Below are 27,372 nucleotides of genomic sequence, written 5' to 3' on the forward strand. Positions count from 1 at the left end.
ACTCAGATCTCTTGAGTCCTAGTCTGATACTCTCTCTCCTACTCCACACTAACTCTCTCCATCCTGCTTAGTTATTGTTTTTAGAAAGTTGCAGATGGGTGTAAATTGCCTAAAATTGGAAGGTTAGATGAAATGTAATGGGTTCTATTAAGAGTCTCGACATTTTTTATTCCATAATTTCAGCAGTGAAATACTGATATATATCCTGAAAATCATTCCTCCATAGAAAAGAGGTGATGATTTTAAAGCAGTTATTTGGCTGCAAGTGTTTCTTTAAATCCATTCTAGCAACTGAGCTAAATCCAATTTTGCACAGGCAGGTTTTGGCTGTGCAGTTGATATGATCTTTGCAAGGAAAACAAAGAACAGGCTGAATTCAGATACTGACTGAAATCCTGTTGCTTAGAATAATAGGTTACACTAGAGTGGCCCCATTGAATCAGGAGGGACTTTATGAGTCAACTCCTCTGTAAGTTCCACTGATTCAAATGAAACTCTGTACTCTAGCTGTGGCATACTATGCAAAGCAACAAAGCCTCTCTATCCATCTTTCTCCTGGATAAAGAATGGCAGGGCCTAGGGATGGAGTGGGGAACTACACTCCAGGGTACGCTGGAGAAAGGACTTATGGGGACAGAGTTAATCACCTTCCTTCATCCCAAATACTATTTCTCCAAAGCTTGTTAGACGTGTCTGCTACTTACTGAGATTCTTAAATTGCTGAGATATTTTAATGAGATCTTAATCATAGATCATCCACGTCATTTCTAGTTTGGCCCTGAGGCACACATATTGTTGTCAGAATAAAAGAAATACCAGGAAGGTGTGATAGAAAATGCTTAGTGGGTAATTACTTTAATGCTATTGCGTTTACGTATCATCACTGATTGGACTTGGACATTATCCACATACCTTTTGGAGGTGGAGTTACACAATGGCTGAAATCCTCTTGCTTAGTGCTGTAAATTGCACTAGAGTAGACTTATTAAATCAGTGGGGATTTGATAAATCAACTTCTCTATAAGTTCCATTGATTCAAATGGGCCTACTTTACTTATCACATACTTATCAAAATCCCCACTGATTCAATGCCCCTACATCTCTAGTGTAACTTACTATGCTAAGCTACAGGATTCCAGCCTCTGTCTCTGTCCTATCATTAATGATATTTCAGGAACCGAAGCCTAGGATCATTCCAAAATTTGATTTTGCTGTACTACAAGATATGAAATAACAATAAGGAGAATAATTCTTCCGGGCACGTGCAGAGTTGCTTTTCCTACCACCAAGCCCTATATCCCAGTTTGCACACATGTACATGCCTGGGATTAGGGGAGTTTGGACTTCCAAGTCAGTGTAGTTTCTATGCAGGGCTAAGCATCAGAGCAATGTCAGCTCACTGAAAGTTAGGAATAGTTAGTATATGGGGAGTTAGTTGCACAGAACAGCAGGAAACTCTAGCGTGTGGTTTTTCTTAGCTTCCACTATATGAAGTCAGACCAGGACCCACCCTACTATTAGGCAGAGTGAAGTGACTGCCTCTGACAGCATTTTTGCAATTAAAAAAAAAGGAATAATATTGTTAGTTATTTACTTTGTTAGCATTGTTTTTATTGCCAGCAGTGGGAAGAGGTGCTTATGGGATTCTCTACTTCATGTATCAAACTAATTCGATATGCTATGGCAATTGTGTGCTTTGACTTGAGGGAAGCGGTGGGTGACACTATTTGTCACTATATGTTAGACAGAAAAATGTCTCAGGCTAGCCCTTGATCAGACAGACTATTGGTCTATGTACAAGTCTATGACTGGTAGACATAATCACTGGTACATGGTAACTAAGTTTATAGATTGCGTTTGCTGACAATTCTGCGATGTCATATAATATAAATCTAAATAGGAACTCTTTTAATCCTAGTTTAGAAATATAGCTCAAGAAATCAAACCTGCAACAAAATGTTCCAGCATGAAATGCTCCTGCCCAGCATTCCAGAGTATGTCTTTCCATTTCATTCTCCCATCTACCCACTGTTCTGTTTCTTTGTCGAGAATAGTCAGCAATATCCTGTGGCCACTGAACACATTCAGTTCTCATCAGACTGTTTTGAAGACTCCTCCCCATCAAGATTTCTTTCCTTAAATATTTTTTAAATACTTGTAAAAAAATCATGTGATTCTCCATCCCTCTTCTAGCCTGCTGATGCCTCCTTATATGTGAGGATACTGTTGTTTGAAATACACAAGGATCAGCGCTTCCTTCTGATCTTGTAAAGCAGAGGCAATGTGGGGCGCTTTTTTTGTAGCCTTTGTTATTACCATGATAAATCTTCTTTTACTTTTGGAAGCAACTCATGCCTACATCAGTGGCTTTAATACTATTGAATTCCTTTTCAGAAGTGGTGGAGAAGGATTTGGTAAAAATGAATATGATGGCATTTGTTCCTCAAGGCCAAAGTGTTCTTTTACACTGCTTGGTAGTAAATTAAGAAACCTAGGAAAGTTGTGTTACCTCCAGTTATACTGCTGTAAATGGTGACTCTGCTCATTTTGCACATGGTCAAGATTTTCCTGCAAATTGAACAGACTCTTAACATTTCATGGCAGTTTGATCCGTGAATATATACTTGTGTATTTGCATCTGCCATGTGGATACAATTCATGGGTTTAATGAGGTGTGCTTTAATCTATAAAAAGCTTTTGCCACAACAAATTCATGATGCTACCGGACATCTTGTTTTGCTGGAATTCCTGTTAAATCTCTGCTGACATATAAGGTCTTCTGCCTTAAGACCACTGAGTAACACGGGCCAACTATATAGCTGCAGTTTTTGCCTAATTACAGTGAGTCAGAAAGGAAAGAGAAATTCACTTTATATGTGATTGAAGGTGGCAATATTGTGGAATTTCTGCATACAAACTAAAACAGATTGTAGAGTCACAAAGAATTGTCCTGCAAGACTTAATGGTGTGATGGAGTATCCATGGGGAGGGCGATCAACGATAAAGAGTTACCATTTGCTTGCTTCTATGGCTCTTGTGTCCAGCGCTTCTTACCTTAATAAAAGGAGTAGAGGTGATAAGTAGAGGTGATGATGATGATGATAATGTCGGGGCTGAATTGCACTTTGAAGGTCTCAAGTGCATTTGCAATCCTTGCTTGCAAATGACAAGTTCAGCGTGGTGACAAAGCATGGACCTGAACAAACCAAAGTGTTCCATGCACCAGTGCCTGTGAACCAAGTATTTTATGCACAGAAATCCATTGCTTTTGGAGATATGCAGCACTCCCCATGCATATGCATGAACTCATGAAATACATGAATCACAATAATTTTTGGTAAGACATCTATGTTAATTGTGCAAAGCTTCCCCACTGTTGTATTTTGCTAACGTACACCCATAGATATGCTACTGGAAATACAGTGGTGCCTCGCTTAACGATTGCTTCGTACAATGAAAAATTCACTTAACGATGGCTTTTTCGGAGCAGTCTTGTGCTTCACTTAACGATTTTCCCTATGGGTGATTTTCGCTTAACGATTTCACTTAACGATGACAGTTTTAGGTCCCCTTGTTTCACTTAACTTTTTTTTACATTTTTGCTATTTTTAAAATATTCTAAAATGTTTTAAAAATGTTTAAGATGCTTGGAATCGTTAGTGCACCTAATAAAACCTTCGTTAACTTAATTTGGCTTTGTTCTGAGTCTTTTTGAATTTTTTGTGAATTTTCCCCCCATTGAAATAGGCTTCAATGCATTTCAATGGGTTTCGCTTAACGTTTTTTCCTATGGGGATTTTCGCTTAAGGATGGTAATCCGTTCCAATTGGAACGGATTATCCAGTTTTCAATGCATCTCTATGGGAAATGGTGTTTCGCTTAACAATGTTTTCACATAGCGATGTTTTTTTTTTTTGAACCAATTAAAATCGTTAAGCGAGGCACCACTGTAATTCCACCAAAGTTAAGAGGTACAGTGGACCCTTGACTTACAGACGGCTTGACTTACAGACTTCTCTGGCCGCAAAATTTAGGTTTGACTTGCAGACTGAGATTTGACTTACAGACCAGAAAAAAACCAAAATGGAACAAAAATGGCCTGTTACGGGATTAATTGGTTTTCAATGCACTGTAGGTCAATGGAGACTTGATTTACAGACTTTTTGACTTGAGAACCGCCTTCCAATACGGATTAAGTTCTCAAGTCAAGACCCCAGTGTACCATTCTTTCTAGGCAGTTCCCTAATGCCAAGATGAATGAACAAGCTAATAATGTACCAAGGGAAAGTATTTCTATCCCATCCATATGACTGTGGGTGATAATGCATACTCATTCCTCAAGGCCCAAAATTTCTTGGAATTAGAATTTAACACGAATACAATCAATATAGCTAACTGGAACCTATTTTGTATTCCCTCGATGGTTCCAACTGATGGATAGATGTTCTATATGTTCCCGCACAGAAATATTGGTCAGGATCCTATTAGTGATCATATAGAGTTTACATAATTTGCAGAGGCTAATTGCAGCTAATTGATGAAGTGTCAAGGAGAATCTGAGATGTGCAATCAAGTGTGTGCCTGGGCATATAACCAAGATGTGCCCTGGCACCTCATCAGTTAGCCATAATTAGCTGTAGCAGGTTATGCAAACTTTTTGCAACATCAGTGAGATTCCAGCATTGTGGACTAGATGTTAAGAAAGAGTTGCAAGATGATATAATCTTTACCAGGGTGTAAAACTGGATTCTATCAGCACCTCTTTTTTTACATGCTCTGGTGCTGAATCCTCAGGCAAACTTATATGTTATGTTCTGCTAGTATGTTGCATGTTAGTTATATACCAATATACAACTGTTTGATTCAGCAAACTGACTTCTACTGAAGACAGGATTATCCCAAATCTTGCTGTGACACCAATAAATAACATAAGTTTAGCTTCACAAATCACAATGTTATAGTACAGTGGTGCCTCGCTTAACGATTGCTTAATATAACAAAAAATTCGCGTAACGATTTTTTTCGGAGCGATCTTACGCTTCGTGTAACGATTTTCCCTATGGGCGATTTTCGCTTAACGATTTCGGGACCATGCTTCGCTTAACGTTTTTGGTTTTATGTCCCCTTGTTTCGCTTAACGTTTTTTTGACAGCCCCGTTTTCGCTATTTTTAAAATATTCTAAAATGTTTAAAAATGTTTAAAATGCTTGGAATAGTTAGTGCACCTAATAAAACCTTTGTTAACTTAATTTGGCTTTGTTCTGAGTCTTTTAATTTTTTGTGAATTTCCCCCCCCCCCCATTGAAATAGGCTTCAATGCATTTCAATGGAGGAACTGCGTTTCGCTTAACGTTTTTTCTTATGGCGATTTTCGCTTAAGGACGGTAATCCATTCCAATTGGAACGGATTATCCAGTTTTCAATGCATCTCTATAGGAAATGGTGTTTCGCTTTAACGATGTTTTCACATAGTGATTTTTTTTTGGAACCAATTAAAATCGTTAAGCGAGGCACCACTGTACTTTGGAAAAAATGACAATAATACTACAATCGCAAATTTTACGTACATATTTTGGATGGAATTACCAGAAATGCAATTAAATTGCCTTCTAGATTATGCTCTGCTATTGTTCCTGCTCGTATGCCAATAATAAACAAATAGAATTATATTTTTTACAAACAAAATTCAGTCATGCAGGTCAATGAATGGCTAGGTTTTCCATTTCTGAAGTACAGGAAGTTAAAGTCCATCCCTGATTTGGCAGAACATGTTTGGCACAATCTGTCCTTGGTGACTTGGTACAAGACTGCTTTGTTGTATTTATTGAATTTGGATTTTGGTAGCCATAATTCACAGGCTTTGGGTAAGACAAGGGTTTTCTCAGAGCTTGGAAAGTTATTTCGTAAATAACTTGTTCCTTTTATACATTGCATTATTTATAAAAATGCAGTTTGTTGCCATCCTTTTGTTTCTGAAAAATGTCTTAAATTTCGGAGAAAAAAATCTTTTAGTTTGATAAGTGAATGGCATAACACTTGGAAAATTCTGTTCCAAATGCATCTAAACCACCCTAAAAAGTAATTGAAAGAGTCATTAGAAAATGCTACTCATTAGACTAAATATATGTATAATGTCATTCCCATTCATTATGCGAACTTTATAATATAATGGTTGTTGTGGGTTTTTCGGGCTCCTTGGCAGTGTTCTGAAGGTTGTTCTTCCTAACATTTTGCCAGTCTCTGTGGCCGGCATCTTCAGAGGACAGCACTCTGTGCTCTTGTCCTCTGAAGATGCCTCTGAAGATGCTGGCCACAGAGACTGGAGAAACTTTAGGAAGAACAACCTTCAGAACACGGCCAAAGAGCCTGAAAAACCCACAACAACCATTAGATCCTGGCCATGAAAGCCTTCGCGAATACATTTAGAATATAACTTTGCCATTCCCTTGTTACATCCCCTCCCTTAAGAGTCTGGGTTGGATAACATATCTTTTGGCTAATCAAAAAGTTACCAAGAATATAATTTTTGTTGTTGCTTTGAGTCATACAGGACTCTTTTTTTAAGCATGTATGATATAACAGTTGGAATACTGTGTGAAAAAAAAAACCTTAAAATTTTTTTAATGGCTTTATGTTTTGCCATTGTTCTTGAAAGCAAAACTGAGTTTAATGTATTCGCGAAGGCTTTCACGGCCGGGATCTAATGGTTGTTGTGGGTTTTTTGGGCTTCTTGGCTGTGTTCTGAAGGTTGTTCTTCCTAACGTTTCGCCAGTCTCTGTGACCGGCATCTTCAGAGGACAGCAAACTGTCCTCTGAAGATGCCGGCCACAGAGACTGGCGAAACGTTAGGAAGAACCACTTTCAGAACACGGCCAAGAAGCTCGAAAAACCCACAACAACCAAAACTGAGTTTGCCTATGCAGTGCTGAGGAAATGTAATTCCCCAGGTTATACTCCCAGGAACATTTTCCAAGTAATATTCAAGAATTTTCAACTGATAGGTAGGTGTAAGATAAATAGTTCAGTTTGCTAACGTAGAATTGTTACCAGTTTAGTACATAAACAGTGCTTTGCATGGAAAGGTCTAATTTGAACTAAAGGTGTTCAGTAAAATCAATCTTTTTTTAAAAAAAGGCTTTTCCTTTGCTGGGCTTGTGAAGTTTACAACTGTTGAATGCACTTTTGTGTTGGGAATGCCTCCCAGCTTACAGCCAGGAAACAGAGTGATGAATTGACTTATTTCAAACAGGTATGTTAGACATACAGAGCAAGTCTTTTGCATATGTAGGAATAGCCTTTCTTATCTGTTTGGTTTAATAGAAGGATTTTTGAAAAGCAAGATCTGAAGTTATGCTAATTATCACTTTAATTATTTTTAAATCCTGTGCCCATAACTGAAGGGAAACCTAATCGGATGTGGATGTATGTCAATTTCCTAAGGTCTTTCCCTACAAAAGGAATTTATTATCCTTTAAAAATGGGTATATTGGGGAATGACGTATATGCAAAGCAAATATTTCATCAATACTTTTCTTGCAATTAGTAAACAAATAGTTTTTAAAGAAGATTTGGATTCAAGCTGCTTATTTCTTTCATGTAAAGCATGTTATGAGTTAAGAGTCTTGTATAGCCATATAATAAATCTATGAAATCACAATCCTAGAAGTAAAATCCTGCATATGAGCGGAGTAGCAATACAGAGCCAGAGTAGATGATATAGTCAGTATGTAATTGGAAACACAGCCAATGGGTATAAGTGGTAAAAGACACCTGTTTAAATTTGTCTTCTGTTTGGGCATTGAGAAGTGAACATAGGGCTCATTTAACCTTATTGCTCAGACATGCAGCTCTGAAGAAATAAATTGCTGAAAGGAAAACATGCTATCAAATTCTAATGGAGAAGTTAAAAGCTTGTCTAGTTTGACTCACAATTCCAGATTAAAACAAATGCTTGGTCAACCAAATTCTTGTTCTTTCTTTTACAGGAAACTGCATATTAGAGAAACCCTTCAAACACTGAGGAGTTAATCTTCACAACTCTTGGTAAGATTTCACTTTATCCTGATCTTTAATATTAGTGCATATTCTTCTATTTATCACTTTTGATAACTTCTGGATTCGTCGTTCTACGGTGCGCTCGCTAAGCGAGGCACCACTGTATTTGCAAGATGTCTATCTGTCAGGTGGAACTTTCAGAATGGAGAGTCATGGGATTTGTAGTCCAGGGAATCAAAAGATCTCATCCCTATAACTCATAGTGGAAATCCCCTCTACTAATACTTCTGTGTGATGTAGTAAACAGAGTGTTGGACGAGGACTTAAGAGAACTGAGTTCAAATCTCCATCTGGCAATGGGAACTCACTGACAATGGTAAACCACTCCTTGAACACATCTTATATGTCTTCAAAATCCTATTAGGGTTGTTGTAAGTCGGATGCAACTTGACAGCACATGGCAATAACAAAGTCTCTCTGAAATTGATGGAAGAATTCGCTGTAGACATTGTAAGTTGCATGATGAATCACATAACTCAGTATTCAAGAGATAATTTCTATAGGTGATTTCTTAACTTAAAGCAATTCACCTTCAAATATTGTGCCATTCATTTTATGCCTCTATAATTAGGCAAGATTATTCAGGCTGCTGAAATGTTAAGCAAACAATTATTCTAGAATCAGATATTTTAAAATAATCAAGAATGCATTTACGTAGACCAAATAAGGCTCTCTGTGTACTAAACAGCATATACGGTAATATCCATCTGTAAAATAATCTAAGTACATTGTTTCTGAACAAAACTTAATGAATGTGCAGTGTGTAATCTGCTGTTTATTATGTTTGCACTTTTGTAATGCATTTTAAAATCTACGGACAAAAATTATTTGATTGGCTGTTGATTTACAATGCTGTAGCACACAGTTTTGCCAAGAGCATGACTTTCCTTTGTTTTCATGTTCTTTTTCTGGAGAGCTAGTCACCTGTGTTAGGGCAAGGTACATTCTGCTTTATTAAAACAAACCCTGGGAATCTAAGAACATTCAGCCCCATCTGTCCCTGGCTGAATTGAAGAATGTGATTTATGTTGCAGCCAGCCATGAAAACAAATGATATTGCTTTTAATCAATAAATGTTCCCTCAATCTACAACTTGAACAATAAAAACTAACAATTTAGCATTTATCTTTTTGAGTTAAATAAACTGACCTAAGGTTTGTGCCTTCCCAGAGTTGTCAGTAGGAAACTGGTATTGTTTTTATCACAACCAGGGCTCAGCCATTCATTATTGGCTTCATCCTGCTCAAGGAAGGTAGCCTTCACCCACTCCCCACACCATCACAGCCTCCTTCATTGAAGCTTCTAGTTTAGCTGCACTCACCTAAATCTGAATTCACCACCTAGGTCAGACCTGGGCAAAGTGCGGCCCGTGGGCCACATACGGCCCACAGCAGTAAGCAAAACTCACGATATCTGATGCTGGGATCTCGCGAGTTTTGACTGTTACTCTTGAGCCACAGGCTTCACAGCCTGTGGCTCAAGAGGCCAGAAGCGATCCTTGTGCAGGATATGTGACACGTCACCTGCACAGGATAGAAGACAGTCGGAGAGGAAGGCTGTGGGGGAATGGAGGACAGGTGAGTTAGCTCAGTGTCAGGTTTTTTTCTTCCCCCCCCCCCCCGTGGTGGACGAATTAGAACACTCACATAGTTAACTCGCTAAAAAGTTTAGGGAGTTAACTATGTCAGGCTTGTAGTTCATTCACCGCAGAGCATCACCCAATGGGGGCCTATTACTACCCACAAATTGGGGGCCTGTTACTACCCACCCTTGAACACAGTTCAGATTTTTCATCTGGCCCCCTATAGAAATTAATTGCCCATCCCTGACCTAGATAATAATGATTACCATAATAATGACATGCATACAGTTTGTATGTGTTGAGAGAACAGGTATGCCTATGTATTTATGCATGTTTTTTTTCTAATATGCATTTCTGCTTTCTCTGTGTTAGCTTGGTTTCTGTGTTTTTTTAACTAGCTTGGCAATCCCTTTAATATACTGTATATGCAGTGGGAGGGAAGTTTTGCCACTGCTGTCATTAAAATCAGCCTGCTGCTCAAATCACCTATACTGTGGCAGCATAATCATGATATCAAAATGTATCTTCTTGCCACAGTTGCATCACTGATACCTTTCTGTACCCTCCCCATAGCAAACTTAATTCTTGTACACGTTGGGATGCTAGAGTTTTAAGTTCTCATGGGGCTACATTGTTCAGAAGTAGAGACTGCAGTTCTCCTGAATAGACCATTCATTTTTTAACAAAGAATAGTGGAGAGGGCAAGACGCCAAACTGGAGATTGGCTGGGCAGACATTGGCTTATCTGGAGGTTTGTGCCTATCTCTGTTCAGGAGAATGCCTTTATAGAAAAGATGACCTACTACATGATGTATGTTACTGTCTGGTTGCTCTGAGAAGATCACTCCTCACTGATTCGTGAAATGAATACACTGATCTTACCTGCTTTGCTTTCAAGATGCCTGTCAGCCACCACCATCACCTTTCAGATCCAAACTGATAGACATCTTGAATGTAACACACCAGACATAGTAGTAATAGAATGAAGAAATGTCTGGACCATTGACATTGCATTTCCAATGCATGCCAGAGTTGAAAATAGAGAATTGGAAAAATTAACAAAATACAGAGATCTCGCAATGAGAACATCTTTCCTGTGGATGAAACACACTTCAGTCATCCTCGTAGTCATTGGGGCTTTGGGGACAATATCAAGAAATTCCACACAGTATTAGAAGCAGTTGCAGATCTCAGAAATCACACAGTCAGAAATACAAAAATGGCAATATTGGGAACAGCATACATACTGTGCTGATATTTAACAGATACTTAGGTTTTTGGTTAAGACTTGCATCTGTTATGTAATAGCAGTCAATGTTTTTATAACCTTGATTGGCTGTGCCTGGTATTTTTTAATAATAGTAAACTAGAACCATAATGACAACATATCTAGTGAAATCTTTGCTGAAATGGATGAACACATTTTCCTCTCATTTCAACAGGCAGCAGCTTCTGGTACTCCCATGTAGTATTTGTGTCTATTTACTTTAGTGGATCAGTGCCTTGAAGGGACCAGCCTTCACTACCAGAATATGGTGACTGAGGAGTTCTGGAAGTTGTCTGAAAAGGTAACTACAGTGTTCAAAACTCTATGAAGATGTTTTGTAGGAAGAAAACCACATTGCATAATGTAATAAACGTTGTCATCTAAGGCAGCGGTCCCCAACCTTGGCCTCGAGATGTTCTTGGACTACAACTCCCAGAAGCTTTCACCACCACCTCTGCTGGCCAGGATTTCTGGGAGTTGAAGTCTGAGAACATCTGGAGGCCCAAGGTTGAGGATCACTGATCTAAGGACTAAAGATAAGTATCCAGTACTATCATTGCAGCTGTGGAAGGAGTTTTGTGCAGATACAATTAAGAAGGGAATGCTTGCCATATTTCCTGCAAACTCTCCCCAGTGATCTAAAAAGCCCTAATCATCTTCTCCAGAACAGTTTAATACAAGGGAGGACTTCAGGGGTGTGAATCCAGATATGTCTATGAGCGTCATATTAGAGAATTTGCTTAATTCGTTTTATAGTTAGCAGAGTATCAGGTTCAAACAACAGCTGCACAGAGAAAACATGAGAGAATAGCTTAAGTTTCAGTCGCCCTCCCTTTTAACAACGACTAGTACTTTAAATGTTTTAAAAAATCACTCTGGAAGCATTTTAAGTGAAAAAAAATAGTATCTTTACTTGCTATCTATAGTTAGTAGAAAAAGTAGGAAAAATTGATTCTGCATAGGTGAGAGAGATCCCTCCATGATTCCATGCTCAGAGGTCAGAAAAGAGGAGAGAGACAAGCAAAGAAAGGAAGTGAAGCAAACAAATAGGAAAAAAGGGGGTGGGGTGGGGAGACAAGCCAGAGATGAGGGGATGATTTTAGCAAAGGTTAGTAGCAGAAGGAATCTCTGTAGGTCCTAAAAACTTCCCTCCCACTGATATCCAGTGTTTGAAAGCATGCAAAATGGTTATTGTCTCAACATATTATACTGGGCTTAGGCCCAATTCCTTACTGTATTTTAGACATCCCCAAGCAGACCCAAGTCGCTGGCCAAATTAAGAGCCATTCTGTAGAGGGTTTTGTTCCATCACTAGTTCTGAGCAGCTGATTGACCCTGAGTCTCACAGTCTTCTAAAGCAAATGCCCAGGGTTGGTCAAAGAACTTCCAGCGAATAACAGATGACAGCCATTGTGCTGTGTAGGGGCAAGAAGTGGTTGCAATGAGGAGAGGACAACTGTTTTTTCAAAATGTCATTGTGGCTGATGTTTTCACACATTCATTGACAATTCCTCTAATTATACCTGAAGAGTTCTGGAACATTTGCAAACTCATCTTCTTGATAACACTCAATACAAACCTGGAGCACACTGTTGCTTTGATTTTTGTGTCGTCATCATCATCACGAATATCCACACTTGAGCTCATTCATATTTTTTTCATTTGTGTGAAAGATTTCTTCTGTTTCCCTTTCAATGAGGGACAAAACAAAAAATCACCAAAAATTAATGAAGACTCAGAAGAAAGCCAAACTAAGTGTGCATAGGTTTCACAAGGTGGACTAACTATTCCAACCATTTAAAACATGTTCCACAAACATTGTAAGACACTTAAAAATGAGCAAACACGGACATCGATAAGTGAAATTCCCCCATAGAGAACATCGTTAAACGATGCTGAAAATTCCTCAAAGAAACCCATCGCAAAGCCAATACATCGTTAAACGAAGCAATTGCTAAGCGAGGCACCACTGTATATATATATATTGTAAACTGCCTTGGGGCTCAGTTTTTGGGGAGGAAAGTGGAGTTAAATAAGTAAATAATTCATGGAAGAAACCTATTCATGGTCTGGAACCCTATTGCCCCCTTATTGTTGTGCAAAAGTTCCATTATGTGAGTGATGATGTTTTCTTGGAGCTTGTGTTGGAGGTATTCAGTACTTCCTTTCACAAGCCTAAGTTCCACTGAAGCAAGTGGGGCAATCTCCACTTGTGTAATTGCAAGGTGAGATCATGGAACAAAACTGGCTATACCTTGTGAATGGCGCAAGAGGATTCTAGCCCTTGTGCTCACAAGCGACACCAGAAATAGAAAGGAAAACCATCTCTCTTTTTTTAAAAGAAGAGCATGGCCCTCCATTGACTTGGCTGTCATTTCTCATGATGATAGACAAGGCTGCTGTGGCAACATTGGACATTGGTTGGGAATGCCTTTGCCACGGGTGGTTGGGGAAGGGCCATACCCTCTAATTTTGGTGCCCTGGGGCAAAGCTTCACTCACATCCTGTCCTAATTATGGCTCTGAGCACAAGTGAAAATGCTCACAGACCTAGTGCATCTTTCTGATTTGTTTACTAACTAATTTTTCTCTTATAAACACAGCCTTTGGTTACAAATTACTGCCTGCAGGGAACCTGTGTATCAATGGATAGTGGGCCCAGCCCTAATATACTAAGCACAATAATATGATCATGGTTGAGATATTGATTTTTAGTCCGTGGTAATGATTAATAATAATTGTACATTATCAAGTCAATTTGGACTTATGGCAACCCTTTACAGGGTTTTCTAGCTGGAGAATACACAGAAGTGGTTTACCATTCCTTTCTTCTGGGGGCGCTCTGGGACTGTGTAGCTTGTCCAGTGCTAAACAGGCTGGTTCTTTTTGCAAGATGCACAGTGCGGAATTGAACTCCCAACCTCTAGCTCCACATCCAGATACCTAAACTACTAAGCTACCCAGCCAGCTTTTTTAATGCCAACTATAGGATTAACATATTTAAGAATTTAATTAAGGGACACGTGATGACCATGTTTATACTATATTTTATTTTAAGTTTCATTGCACTTGTTTTCTTAAATTTACCTTTTACTGGTAGATATAAATATAATTGTTCTAATTCTTTCTTCTTTTATTTTGTTCCTGGTGCTCAAAATGTAAACGGGGGCTGATTTCATAATTGGCCTGTGTCCCAGTGCTGCTTAACAGCTGTGCATGCTTTCTTTTCCCTTCTTTGAATTAGTACAAGGTAGAAATGAAAGAATAGGAGACAGATGCTTGACACAGTGAGAGTTTCCAGCCCGCAGTTGTGATTTCTTTCTAGGCTGGCTTCTTTCAGTCGCTAACTGTTCATTCCATTTCATGGCTGGTTAACTAGCACAAAGGTAGCTGACCTCACTGTTAACTTCTGCTTTCAAAGGGGCACGATTTCCCTTCATTATAGCTCACAGTAATCATTTATCATTCTCCCCAGAGCTCTGTGATTGCTTCTTCTTTGATGTTCACACAATCAATATCCCTTCCCCAATGTATTTAAACACAAAGCATTGCTTAAACTTGTCATATTTTATTTCAGTATGGTTTTTTTTTATTATGTTCTCTTTCCTTTACAACAGGCTCAATGCACTATGGATATCTTATTGAACCTGGACTGATGTGTTCGCTATTTGGGGATTTGTATTGCACTTCTTTAGGAGTGCGACCATTTGACAATGAATGTGAGGTCATGCAATATGAGCCACCGGACAATGAGTACTTCTCATAGGCTTGGGATGGTAAATGGACTGCAGATCCCACCAATCAGAGTTAATGCAGGACCTCCTTCCTCTTCCTCTAACAGTTGCACCCCAAGCCCAGCTATTGGAAACCTGTCCACCAAGTCACACTTAAAGAGATCTGTTGGAGGAGGTGTGGCCCCTCAGAGTAACATTATTGATTCCAGTGTTCACTTCCCTGCTTTAAGTCCCAGGAGACAAATGGTTGCAAATGGGAAGCCTTTATTTCAAGTCCCACAACCTCCAGGGATGACAGCACCATCATTTTTGAAGCCAAAGCAGCAAGAATTTGGAAACAGCTTCACTTCAAGCACAGTTAAAGGTATGGTTAATTTAAAAAATAATGCATCTCTTTATTTTCTTACATAATAATAGTATTACTATTATATTTCATCACTATCCTTTTATACCTTGGGAATGCTTTCAAGAATGAAGTGTTTCTCTGCCAACTTAATGACATATTTGGACGAGAGTTCACTCAACATATTCTACTTTGATTAAGGGCTTTCATTTCCCATGTAGCTCTGCTTGTGATTGCAAGTATTTCATTTTTTTGCTCAGTTCTGTATTGTCATTCACCACTGTTGGCCATCACTACCCCTTTCTAATGCCCCAGTATGTCTAGTTGCAGATTTCATAGAGTTCAGAGAGTTGGAAAAAGTTGCATGAGCTGTCTAGTTCAAGTGCTGCGTGATTAAGGAAATGAAGATTGTCCAGAGCATACTGAAAGATCACTAGTTGCAGTTTCCAGACCAGCTTTAGGGGTAGTCCCAGGCAACACTCGAATAAAGCATCCTTGATGTTACCTGTGCTTGGACCATTGTAATCTTGCTAGCTCTGTCTAACTGCTGACAGCTGGTTTAACAGCTGACGTTGATAAAAGACACTTGAAGCCAAAGAAGCCATTTGAGCCTCTAGAGACAAAACCAGACCCGGAAGTAACTGCAAGTTGCACACTTGATTCTTGGAAGGAATGCAAGTCCATGTAGAAGAAGTGGTCAGCCTATATCTTGGATGGGGAAACCACTCTTGCATTAGGTACTTGTCTTGCCAGGATTCAGCCTCTGCTTATTGGCTGTCATTCAGCCCATCACTGCAACCATGCACTGGTCTAGAACATGCAGAGCTGTCCTTCATTCAGAAGTTGCAGAGAAATAAAGTTGAGTGTCATCAGCATAGCAGTGAAACTTTGTTCCAAATCTCCTGAGGATCCTTCCCAACTGCTTCACATAGCTATTAGACTGTGTTGGGGAAATGATGATACTGTACCTCTATTCAGCTCCTAATGCAGAAGTTGAGATGGCTGAGAAATAGTACAACTGTCTAGAGTCCTCCCTACTGCATTCATCATGCTACCTATGCTCTGTCGCCTCCCCTGCAGGCCAGAACTATAGGAATGCAGTGCTCCCACCCACTCATAGGGCTGATCCAGAAGGATGCTGCCCCTATGGCATCAAAACCCATTTGGCAATCAAACAAGAATAACACAGTTGCTCTTCCCCTGTCCCTCTTCTGTTAAAGTTATCCACCAGGGCAACCAAGGCTGATTCAGCCTTGAATGCACTCATGATATCATACTGAAATGGGCCTAGATAATCAGTGGAATCTGAAAATACCTGCAGTGGCACTGTCAAGGATCTTCCACCAGAAAGGCATATTTGAAAGCAGGCCGTAGTTTTCATAAATCATAGGACCGTGTGTGGGGTGGTGGTGGTGACAGTTTCTATACAAATACTCACACAACAATCTCTTCAAGTGTAAAGGAATTGCCACAAGCTAGACCTACCCAGACAAACCCCTTTGGCTTGCCTCATTCATTTACAAGGGGCACGGATGAAGAGGACATATGGTTGGGATTCTTAGAGTTGGAGGCCAGAGAAGAAATGTTTTTAACTTCTAGGCTTAGCATAATATGTGAATGTGACCAACAGCCATTAAATTGATTTTTTTCTGCTAGAGAGTGTACATTATGTTCAAAGAATTGGCATTTCAAGGAATGATTAAAGCAGGGGTCTCAAACTCAATTTACCTGGGGGCCGCCGGAAGCAGAGTCTGGATGAGGCTGGGCCGCATCAGATTTTCCACAAGAAAAGCTTTGTTAAAAAATTCCAATCTTCTCAAATCTCTTTATTTTTTTAACACAAAATAAGATGAAAAAATAAACAAATTAAGAATTAATAGGAAAACAAATCAATCAATCAATCAGTAGTAGTAGTAGTAATAACAACAACAACAATAATAAAATATTTCTCTAGTGAGTGACTATATAGGGTTTCTTCATCTTCTATATCTGCTGTATTCAGATTCAAATGTCTGCATTAACAGTTCTTTAACTTTTAATCTTCTAAACATGAATTGTCCTGAACATGAACTGTTCTTCTGAACACGGCTTCTCTTGCCTACTTCTTGCTGCTAGAGACCTGGCAGCGCTTCCTCTTGCATAGCCGAGCCACATTGGGCTTGAGGGAGGAACCAGTTGAGACCCTCATTATGGCTTGAAGATGATCATCAGTCAGTCTGGACCTGTAGGTGTTGAAGAGCTTTTCGCACAAGTATGTGCTCCCAAAAAGGCACATGGTCCGCTTGAACATTCGGGAAAGCTCAGGGAAGCTGGAGATCAATTCTCTCAAAAACTGCCCAAGCTTGTCTGCTTTTCCACTCATTGCTTTCATTTCAGAGTTGCACTGCAGGTCAATGAGCTCCATTTGAAGGACAGGAGGGGCATCTTGCACATCAAAGGAGAAGGGGTCTGCAAAAATTTGAAATGTGGCTCTCTGCGTCCAGAAGGGGGGCCCTCTCCCTGCCTGGCAGTCTTCTCCCTCAGGGGTTTGGCGCAACCGGGGCTTCTGCTTTTAGGTCTCTCTCTCTCTCCCCCCCCCCGACTCCCTGTGCACACACATACACCCTCTAGCAGCTGCATGCAGCCCTTCTGCAAGGGATTACTCTGCAGATTACATCGCCGGAGTAATCTCTCCCCCCTACCCAAGGGCTAATGGGGCTTCCTAGGGCTTCCTGACTCCCACTCTGGCAAGATGCCGTGGTCTTGCCCAGTGTGGCTTAGGAAGACCAGGGGAGGGGAGCACGTGCGAGCAGGCTGTTCTCTCGGCAGCATCCCTCGCACGGCACGTCTGGGCAGGGAGTGGAGGAGCGCCAGGCAGGGGGAAGGAGAAGCGCAGAGGGGACGTGGCGACTGCAGCAGCCTCGCCAGGTGACCCACGAAGAGCGGGGGGAAGAGACAGAGAGTGACAGAGACCTAGAAGCAGAAGCCCTGGTGGCGCCAAACCCCTGAGGGAGAAGACTGCTGGGCAGAGAGAGGGCTCCCCTTCTGGACATGTGGGCGCTTCAGGGGGGCAGGCGGGACCCAGCCCCTATGAGGCGGGGAGGTAGCCCCATGCTCGCCAAGTAGGTGTCACCACCGCCGCTCCTGCTCCTTAAACTTTCAAACTAAGGTGGGGCCCACAAACTTTCATCCCATGGGCCGCAATTGGCCCCCGGGCCGCATGTTTGAGACCCCTGGATTAAAGGATCTGAATTTCTGGAAAAATTGGGCAGAGTTTAGAGCCTGGAAGAATACTATCTAGATGCTGTCTAGATACTGAAAGGGTCCAGCTTCATACAGGTTAGAATGGTACTTGTAGTATAATATATAGAAGCCTTCAATCAATGTTTTGGAGTTGTCAAAACTGAACACATTGTCTCTGATCTATGTAAGTGGAGTGTGGGATGCATTTATAAGCATCCCCTCAGCCTTTTTGGAAGGTTTTTTACAGCATTTGGACCACATCTTAAGATTTCTTGCCATAGAGGTGCCTCCTACCTCTATACATTCTTCCATAGAATGTATATCTGCTACCTAGTGAATTAATATGATACAGTTGGCTATAGAAAAAATTACACTGATTACAATTAATACTTTTAAAAATTGTTTTAAGAATCAAATAACCTCAGGACTCACATTCACAAGATTCCCTTACTATGCATGCAACATTTCAGATGTCTGCATTTCATGGACTTAGAGCTTTGGTGTATAGACACACATTGTGGCTGTTATGGTTTGCAGCTATGGCAAAACCCTAGATGTTGCTTTTTTAGACACATGAATTTGAAATATGGCCTCTTTAAATTTTCTTGTCGTTAGCATATTAAAAACTGGATACAGTATTCCATAAAATATATGTAGAAGAGTGCTAGAGCCATTGTTTGACTTCACATATTTTTGATTTGTGCATATTCAACTCATGTACTATCAGCAAAATCTTTCCCTATTTTGTAAGATGCAACTTAGTTACTCATTGATGAAAATATGCATGAAATAAGTATTTGAAGAAAATGAGTAATTAATTAATTGTGTGTAATTGAAAATGAGTAATTACCTGTCTACTTTTGGCTTTTTAATTTTCCTTCAGCTTTCAAGGCTGTTGAGGCTATTAACAAATTCGTACTTTATTCATGCACTTCATACCTAGCTGTGTGCAAGCATTTAATCATGTATGCCTCTCATCAATTATTATTAGCACAATCAAAGAAGTGGGGTTAATTTTATTATCTTAAATTGTCCTCTCTGGTGGAGCACCTGTAGGGATCCTCCTCTCATTAGAGATTGTGAGGGTGTTCCTTTATTACAGCAAAACACATAGTTTTGTATTAATGTATTTTCAATATCTGGGATAAGGAAATAAATTTTATTTTTCCCCCATGTGGCAAAGTAACTTGACACCCCCTTGACATAAGTGACCAGGGGTGTTGTTTGCTGTTTTGACTCAAGCAGCAAAATTCCTTGACTTAAACCCATCAGCTTGGACATATTCAGCCCATCAGAATGTGCTTTTCGAAAGGAGTCACAAGTTTCTCTTTCTTTCTCAAACACAAACACTAACAAAAAGACATGAGGGATGTTCCCTGGCTCCCTCATTTTGTATAACACCCCATGCCATGTTTCCTACTATGATGATTGATGGTTTGGGGGGAGGCACTGTCATAGGAATCAGTTTTGCTGAGAACATCTTCACCCCCCACAAAAGAAGCTCTCTAAAAAATTATGTCCTTTCGTTCTTATGTGCATTTCCATGGCATTGACAGGGAACTGAATCCAGGTCTCCTGAGTCCTACTCCATGACTCTCTCCAGTACACCACACTTGGTACCAGCTTCAGTATGGGTGCCTGTTTATAGCAGAGACTTATCAGTTGTGTTGAAAGCACAGCTTTCTCCTTTTTTTTTTCAGCGTTGTCATACAAAAATGATGCCTGCAGGCCATTTTAAGAGAATGTAGCTACAGCTGAAGTGGAGGCGATTTGGGATTTTGTTAAAATTATTTGCTGCTGTCTCAGTGAGGATGTATGAGGAAAATGCCAATAAGGGTTTCAACATGTTTTGGGGCTAACACAACAGTTCACATTTTGTTTTAGAAATGTTCTTGTTGTTGGCTTTGGAATAACAAGAACACAAAGTTTACAAGTGTGTTTCGGTTTAAGCAGCACATTCCTCATTTCTAGAGCAATAGGAAAGATTACGAAATAAACATTTGATTAAATGGTAGTTTGCTTCAGACCAGATCACAGCCACACTTGGTAGTATATGTCTGGTGGGAATTTAGAACAGACAGTGCTTTATTGTTGCCACTTTTCAATCTAAATCAAAAGGGCAAGTCTTAACAGGAACAATTGTGTGGCTCTTGATTTTGGTTAAAGTTGCATTACCTTCTGCATGCTATTGCAGAACAGAGTTACAAGTGTAGTAGGAAAACATGAAATAAAAGTTATGTTACATAACAGTTATAGCAGGAGTAAAATATAACATTCTCTTTATCTTTAAACATGTATTTATAAACATGTATTTCAAACAAGATTTCTGCAACTTTTGTACTTAATGTTGAACAAGCAATGTTTGTTAGAAGCTACTATCCAATAAGTGTACAAAGACATGGCATTCTTCAGATAGTAGTGAGTGGCGCTGTTCTTCTAGTACGTTTTTTTCACTGCGTAACTGCAGTCACTACAATTGGCTAAAATTCAGCAGTAAATTGCAACTGGAGTGGGCCCTGTGAATCAGTGGGAAATTTGGTGAGTCAGCTCCCTCACCCATTTCACCGATTCAGTGGGTCAACTCATTTCTATGGGATTTCAGCCCCTGAGAACAAAATTGGGAAACTATTTTTCTGTCTGTGAGGGGGCATATCTTTTCCATGGGAATGGGGGCTGCAAAAAACATCCCTGTGTCATCCATTCTGTCCAAGGAAAGTCAGAGGCAGCTCCACAAAGAAATATTTTTAATACAAATCCTTATGCAAGATTTTGCAAGGGTTTTGCCACTTCAGTTGCAGGTCTTTTTCTGTTCATAATCCTGCTGGTTGCAACAAGAAAAAGGAGGAGCATATATTAAATCCAGAGTTAAGGAATTTAAAGTAGCAATGGTCAAACTCACAGTCCAAAAACAGGGCTTGTACAAAACTAACCTACCCTCTTTAATGCCCTTGTCCATTTGGTGCAGCCTCTTAAACTGCGTCTGTCTGCACCAGTGACATAGCTGGCTTGAAGTCGATTCAGGTCCTTGAGCCCCTCCTGGTTCCTGCCTACAGGCTTCCTGGTCTACCCCATACCTGCTGAGACCTTTTTTCCCCTCTACCAAGTTTTAAAGGGTGCTCCTGAGAGGGGGCTGTCCTCAGATACTGAACAGCCAGCAAAAACAGAGACTAAGCTCCCTGCCATTCCGTCACATCCAACCAGCTCTCCTTTTTGTTATTTTCTACCCCTGCCTCTTTGCTGATTGCCCCAGTTTCCTTTTCTCTGCACTGACTTGTTGCCTCTGCCCTATTATATCTCCCTCTGGGTGGGAAACCTCCTCAGCAGGTTTTCTCCTGCCTTCCACCATTTCCCACCTCTTGAATTCAGTTCTTGTCTCCAAAGTGGGTATGGCATTGGGATGATATCCTGGATGGGGCATCCACTCAGAACCCATCATTTGTTCACAGCTAGGACTCATGAGGGCATAGAAGGACATCAAGGCAGAACCCTCCTGCGGGCTAAAGCCCAGCTGCCCACACTGTCAAATGTGGTGTTCCCTTGGTAGGGCTCTATCACGGTCAACAGCCAGAAGTGGGATGAGCCAGAGCCACAAGTGGGCATCCATGCAGCTCTTGGAAGGGGCCATCCTATGGGAGTTTGGATTAAGACACCCAGTCAAGACCAAATGGAAGGACAAAACAGAAGTCTGACAAAGAAGCCATGCATAATCTGCAATACAGTTTGGAGTTTTATTCTTGTTTGTATGGGTGTGTTGTGTGGATGGATATGTGCTCCATTCTTGTCTTCTCTAGAAATCTGTAACTCCAACAGGTGTAGAGCAGGGGCTAGGGAACTTTTTTATCTTTTACCCCCCCAAAAAAAATTTATACAAGCTGACATTGCCCCCTTGATTTTTCTCCATATATTTAAACAAGCTTGATGAAGCCACCCTTTTTCCCACCTTAATTCAAGCCTTGCCTATTCCTTTTTTCATAGTTTTGAGTCTCTCTCTCTCTCTCTCTCTCTCTCTCTCTCTCTCTCTCACACACACACACACACATACACACACACACACCTTCCTTCCTTCCCTCCCTCCCTCCCTCCATTTTCTCCATACATTTAAATAAGCTTGATGAAGCCCTCGGTCTCTTGCACCTTCCTTCCCTTCCTTCCCTCATTAATTGGTTCCTTTCCCTCCTCCTGCTTGCTTTCAGTCATCTCCAGTGGAAGCAGTCATTAACAAGCCCCAGATTCATTGACTGCCCAGGGCTATTCCACAACTGTAACCAATCAAGCAGGTTTATCGCCAATCTCTGAAAAAATGGATTTACAAGTGCCCTCCTGCAACCAAGGAAGTAACAGGGATAGGTGGCTTACAATTTGAGGTTTGGCTGCAAGTGGTGGGGGTGGGAGGGAAGGGGTAGCACTCTGCTTATTACCCCCAGGATTTTCACTTTTACCACATTTGGGGTAATTTACCCCTGTTCCCAGACCACTGGTGTAGAGGCATGAAAAATGGGACAGATTGCAAAGCTGTGCTCCGTCTACACCCCGGAAATAGGCAGTTTCCATGCTCTTGTGAGCCTGTACCTGCTGATGGGATGGATGAAGCCCAGCTTGCTAGATGGGCTTTTTCCACATGGTGGGAGAAATGCCAGCAATGCTCCTGTTTTATAGTCCACAGGGAAAGTGTGGAAGATAATATAGATAGGTCATTTGATGTGATTGATGTTGCCTTTAGGTGAAGGCCAGTTGCATGGAACCAGGATCAGTAAAAGCTAAGAAAGTTAAGAGACAGTACCTGGCGATGCATGCGTGTAACAGATTTTTCCAATTGTTGGCAAGCACAATCTCCCCTACCCTCTTTTTAAAGTGATGACACAGAACAAAAGTTATCTGTCAAGGCTGTTTTAACAGAATGTATTCATTGTAGAATTGGAAAGTTTTTAGATTCCCTTCTCCCCAGATTAATTGCTAGGTGTATGTGGAAAGCATCTATAAGAATTTTTATTGCGTCAAAAATCATGCCTGCCTGGTAGAGGAGGATGCGTGATAGAAGTGGATGGTGAGGGACTAAAACAAAGAGTGTGTAAAGAGGGATAAGAGGAAATCAAGCCTGAGAATATCTGTATTTAACAGTGGTTCCCAATCTTGGGTCCCCAAATGTTCTTGGACTAAAACCCCTAGAAGCCTTCACCAGTAGCTGTGCTGGCCAGAGTTTCTGGGAATTGTAGTCCAAGAACATCTGGGGACCCAATATCTCGGAACCACCAGTCAAGACAAAGAAAGAACACTTTAGGGAACCTCAATAGCCTGTCTTTATTACTCTCTCCAATAAGCACATGCTTATTGCATGAATGGTTACAGTAGATATTTTTCCACTTGACCATTTGGAACACCTTTGCAGGTAGGATGCACCAAATGAGACAGCCTGTGGAGCTGCTCCTTGCTCTCTTCACTACCCTAAAGTTATTGAGCTACTATTCTGCAGCTTATCCTGGTGTAACATCTCTCAGTGTGTTCTCTTCTCCGCCTCCAGCTACCTTTGTGTTTACCTGGAGACAAAGCCAAGGGACAGAAAACGTGTATTATTCTGTTAGCACTGCTACCACCACACTAGCCTAAGTGGCATGCAGATGCACAGGGATCATAGAGGCTTGCTTTGGACCTGCTGTTAGATGGCATTCTTGTCAGGGTTGAAATGTCTGGCAGAGAGATTCCAGGTTCAGCTGTACATCTTCATTCTTAAGTGGAGAGCACAGAGGTGGACAGAGGCAATGTTGTGATCATTGGGACAGAAAAAGAAATCTTATTATGGGCAGAAGAGAATGAAGTGTTGTGTTGTAGTGGCTAAGAGTGTTGCATAGATCTATGTTCTAATCACTTCTCATCCAGGAAACTCACCAGGCTTGTTGTGAGCTCACTGGAGGAAAGGAATGAATGTGAATAAATCTTAACAAAAGGTTAGCAGAACCATTCAGTGGAGACTTGTGTTGATTGCCAGAAAAAAAAGTGGTTGATTACTCTGGTGGGCCCAAAGGAGGGCAGTAGCTGGGAAACGGTCAAGGGCCAAGGATGAGAGATTGTGTGCTAAATGGAAAAATACCACAGTCTGGATATGGTCCCTGGACCATTGGTAACCATGCCTGATTGATAATTATGTGGGTGAAAGTGTTCTTTAAGGGGGGAAAGGTAGATAGTATGAGTGTAAAGTCAGTCATCATTTGCTGTAGTGTATAGGAATCATTTAATGGAAAGTGGAAGAAAATCTCTTTCTGCAGTAAAATTATTCCCAAGGCAGTGAATTAAAAGTTATTTATTCAATGATTGAAATAGATAAGTGATGTAGTTGCTTGTTAATATCATCTTTTTTACCTTGCCAAATTATGTCATTCAGAAACAATAATGAGACCTATTCAAATCATTAGGTTTAAATATCAAATCAATATACTTTTCATAGTCAGGTTTTTCAGGTTTCTGTCCAAAGTTATGATAATTTAAGCTGAAGCTGCCATGTGATGATCATACTGTTTTATGAATATCAGCTGTTGCAGGATTTAGAGCTGCAATAGGTGGGAATGTTGTAATTTCTTTGTGGATTCTTGCCAAGTTTCTGCTGCATTACAAAAGCCTACAGAGTGACAGTTCCCTAGGGAAGAATATTCTGTTCCTTGCGGATAAAGCAATATGTATCTTGGAAATGTTCTACGAACGTGATGTTCAAGAGCTGAGAACATTATTTATGTATGAAGGTTCCATATTCAGGAAAGATCAGCTCCAAAGGTTCTTCCAATCTCTAAAACATTTCTGCTTGGTAGGTTCCTTCCGGAGCAGCATCGGGCTGTAGTGGTGGCAAGTCTGTTTGATACAGTAGAATATCTTCATACCGGTTCCAAATATTGCTGTTGTGAATGTATTTGTTGTGATGGGGATGACTTGAAACATAATCCTTATCCAAATATTGTTTACCACCAAGTGGAGGCAATTTTGTAAGTACTATATGAAGTAAAACAAGTCAGGGGAAGAAACAAGTTCCTAAGAATATAAGATAAGCCATGTGGATGAGACCAAAGGCCAATCTTTCCAACATTTTATTCTTATGGGATTAACCAGATGCTTCTGGGAAAGCTACAAACAGGATGTGACCAGAACAGCATCCTCACATTTATGTTTTGCTGCATGCCGCCTCTGACAGTGAAGGTGATCTATAACTATCATGACTACTAGCCATTGATAACAGCCCCTGATAATCTTGCATTCATGAATTTGTCTGATCCTCTTCTAAAGGAGTCTAATGGTTGGCCACCATTATCTCTTATAATAACAAATTCCACACTTTTATGCTGTGCTATGTAAAGAGGTTTTTCTCTCTCTCTCTCCTGAATACCCATCATTCAACTCCACTGAAAAACCTTATGTCCGAGTATTATAAGGAAGGGAAAATTCCCTATCCATTTTTCTTCTGCTTTCTTCAGGTATAATTTTCTACATCTCTGGCATGATCCTCTTAGGGCCAATCTCTCTCTCTCACACACACACTCTTACTTTAGAATAAGTACATGGGCAATACAGATCATGGCCCTAATGTGGAGGTAAGGTGACTTTAATCATGGCTTTAAAGGATTGCCATGTTACTACCGTATATAAATTCCAGATGTGGTGTTCACAATTTGAATTGGGGCTATTGAGGATAAGAAAGTATTTAGGCCAGTGGTTCCCACAGCTTGTCATCCTCAGATGTTCTTGGATGAAAGCTCCCAGAGATCCTTGCCAGCAGAGCTAGTGGTGAAGGCTTTTGGGAGTTTTTTTTTTCCAGGAACATATGGGGACCCAAGGTTGGGAACCACTGGTTTAAGCCATTGCAACCCTCTCAGTAGTATTACACATTCTCAAAGTCTAGCTCTAAGTAGAGATTCTCGTTTACTGTCATCAAAAATAAAGCCAAAGTGGAGACATGTGTGAAAAACTAGGTACACCCTTACTACTTCAATAGGAATGAAGAAAGCTTCTAAAATGAACATGGTGGCACGGCTTAGGTTTGCAGAGTTGGACTTCTAGATCAATGTTCTTTGGACAGACAAGATCAAGTGGAGATGTTTGGCCACAATGCACAGCACCATGTTTGGTGAAAACCAAACACAGCATATCAGCACAAACTCATACCAACTGTCAAGGACAGTAGTGGAGGGGTGATGATTTGGGCTTGTTTTGCAGCCACAGGACCTGGACTTCTTGCAGTCATTGAGCTGACCATGAACCCCTCTGCAAACCAAAGAATTCTAGAGTCAAATGTGAGGTTATCTTGGCCAAAATTGAGTCATGCAAAAGGACAGTGGCTTGTGTGCACGCACGCACAGGAAACAAAACCCCGTGATGGTCTTCTGCTAGTACAGAAACATAATACGTGTCCCTCCATAAGAGAAGCACAATAAGTAATACAGCTTATTGATTATATAGCTCACTGTGAGTTCTGGTAGATGTTCTTGGGTAGATGTTCATACAATAGTACAAGCACCTGTTTTATTTCCGCTAAGAGCCACATCTACCTCATAGTTAATAATTAAGGCTAGCCTTCAAGGCAGGCAAGCTAGGCAGTTCCTTGAGGTGCCAATCAATGAGCTATCAAATGAGAGGGAAAAAAATAGGAAAAGTCAGTCCTGTTGTAGTTCTGACACTGCAGCACCACTGTTCAGATTGTGAATTACACAAATTGTAATTTACACAAATTGCAATGCAGAAGCCTCTGTGCTGCAAGGTCAGGAGACCAGTCGTCGTAAGATCGAATCCACGTGACGGAGTGAGCTCCCATCACTTGTCCCAGCTCCTGCCAACCTAGCCGTTCAAAAGCACATAAAAATGTGAGTAGATAAATAGGTGCCACCTCTGTGGGAAGGTAACAGCGTTCCATGTCTAGTCGCGCTGGCCACGTGACCACAGAAACTGTCTTCGGAAAACCACTGGCTCTACGGCTTAGAGATGGGGATGAACGCCATGCCCTAGAGTCGTACACGACTGGACTAAATGTCAAGGGGAACCTTAACTTTTACCCTTTACCTGAGAAATAAAGATGGTGATGAATTCAGTTCCCAGTAGGTAGTCATCCTTTGAGAACCACCCAAATTAGGATGTTTGTTCATATTATGTAAATTAAGCTAATTACTTTGCATAATAATTGTTTAATTAGACTAATT

The 27,372-nt window shown here is 40.6% G+C and overlaps 1 protein-coding gene across 6 annotated transcripts in view; it reads left to right on the forward strand.

Moving 5' to 3' along the window:
- Positions 1-27,372, forward strand: part of GLIS3 (GLIS family zinc finger 3) — a 242,632-nt gene that overhangs the window by 2,888 nt on the left and 212,372 nt on the right. For all 6 annotated transcript variants that reach the window (XR_012084315.2, XR_012084316.2, XM_072992156.2 and 3 more), the window contains exons 2-4: positions 7,986-8,043; positions 11,080-11,205; positions 14,521-15,001. Coding sequence is in view for 4 of the 6 variants with exons in the window: in XM_072992156.2 (XP_072848257.2) it covers positions 14,617-15,001 (385 nt within the window). In the remaining 2 variants the exon portion in view is untranslated. The remainder of the gene's footprint in view (positions 1-7,985; positions 8,044-11,079; positions 11,206-14,520; positions 15,002-27,372) is intronic.

The sequence above is a fragment of the Pogona vitticeps genome, chromosome 2, assembly GCF_051106095.1.
Source record: "Pogona vitticeps strain Pit_001003342236 chromosome 2, PviZW2.1, whole genome shotgun sequence".
NCBI classification, from domain to species: domain Eukaryota; kingdom Metazoa; phylum Chordata; class Lepidosauria; order Squamata; family Agamidae; genus Pogona; species Pogona vitticeps.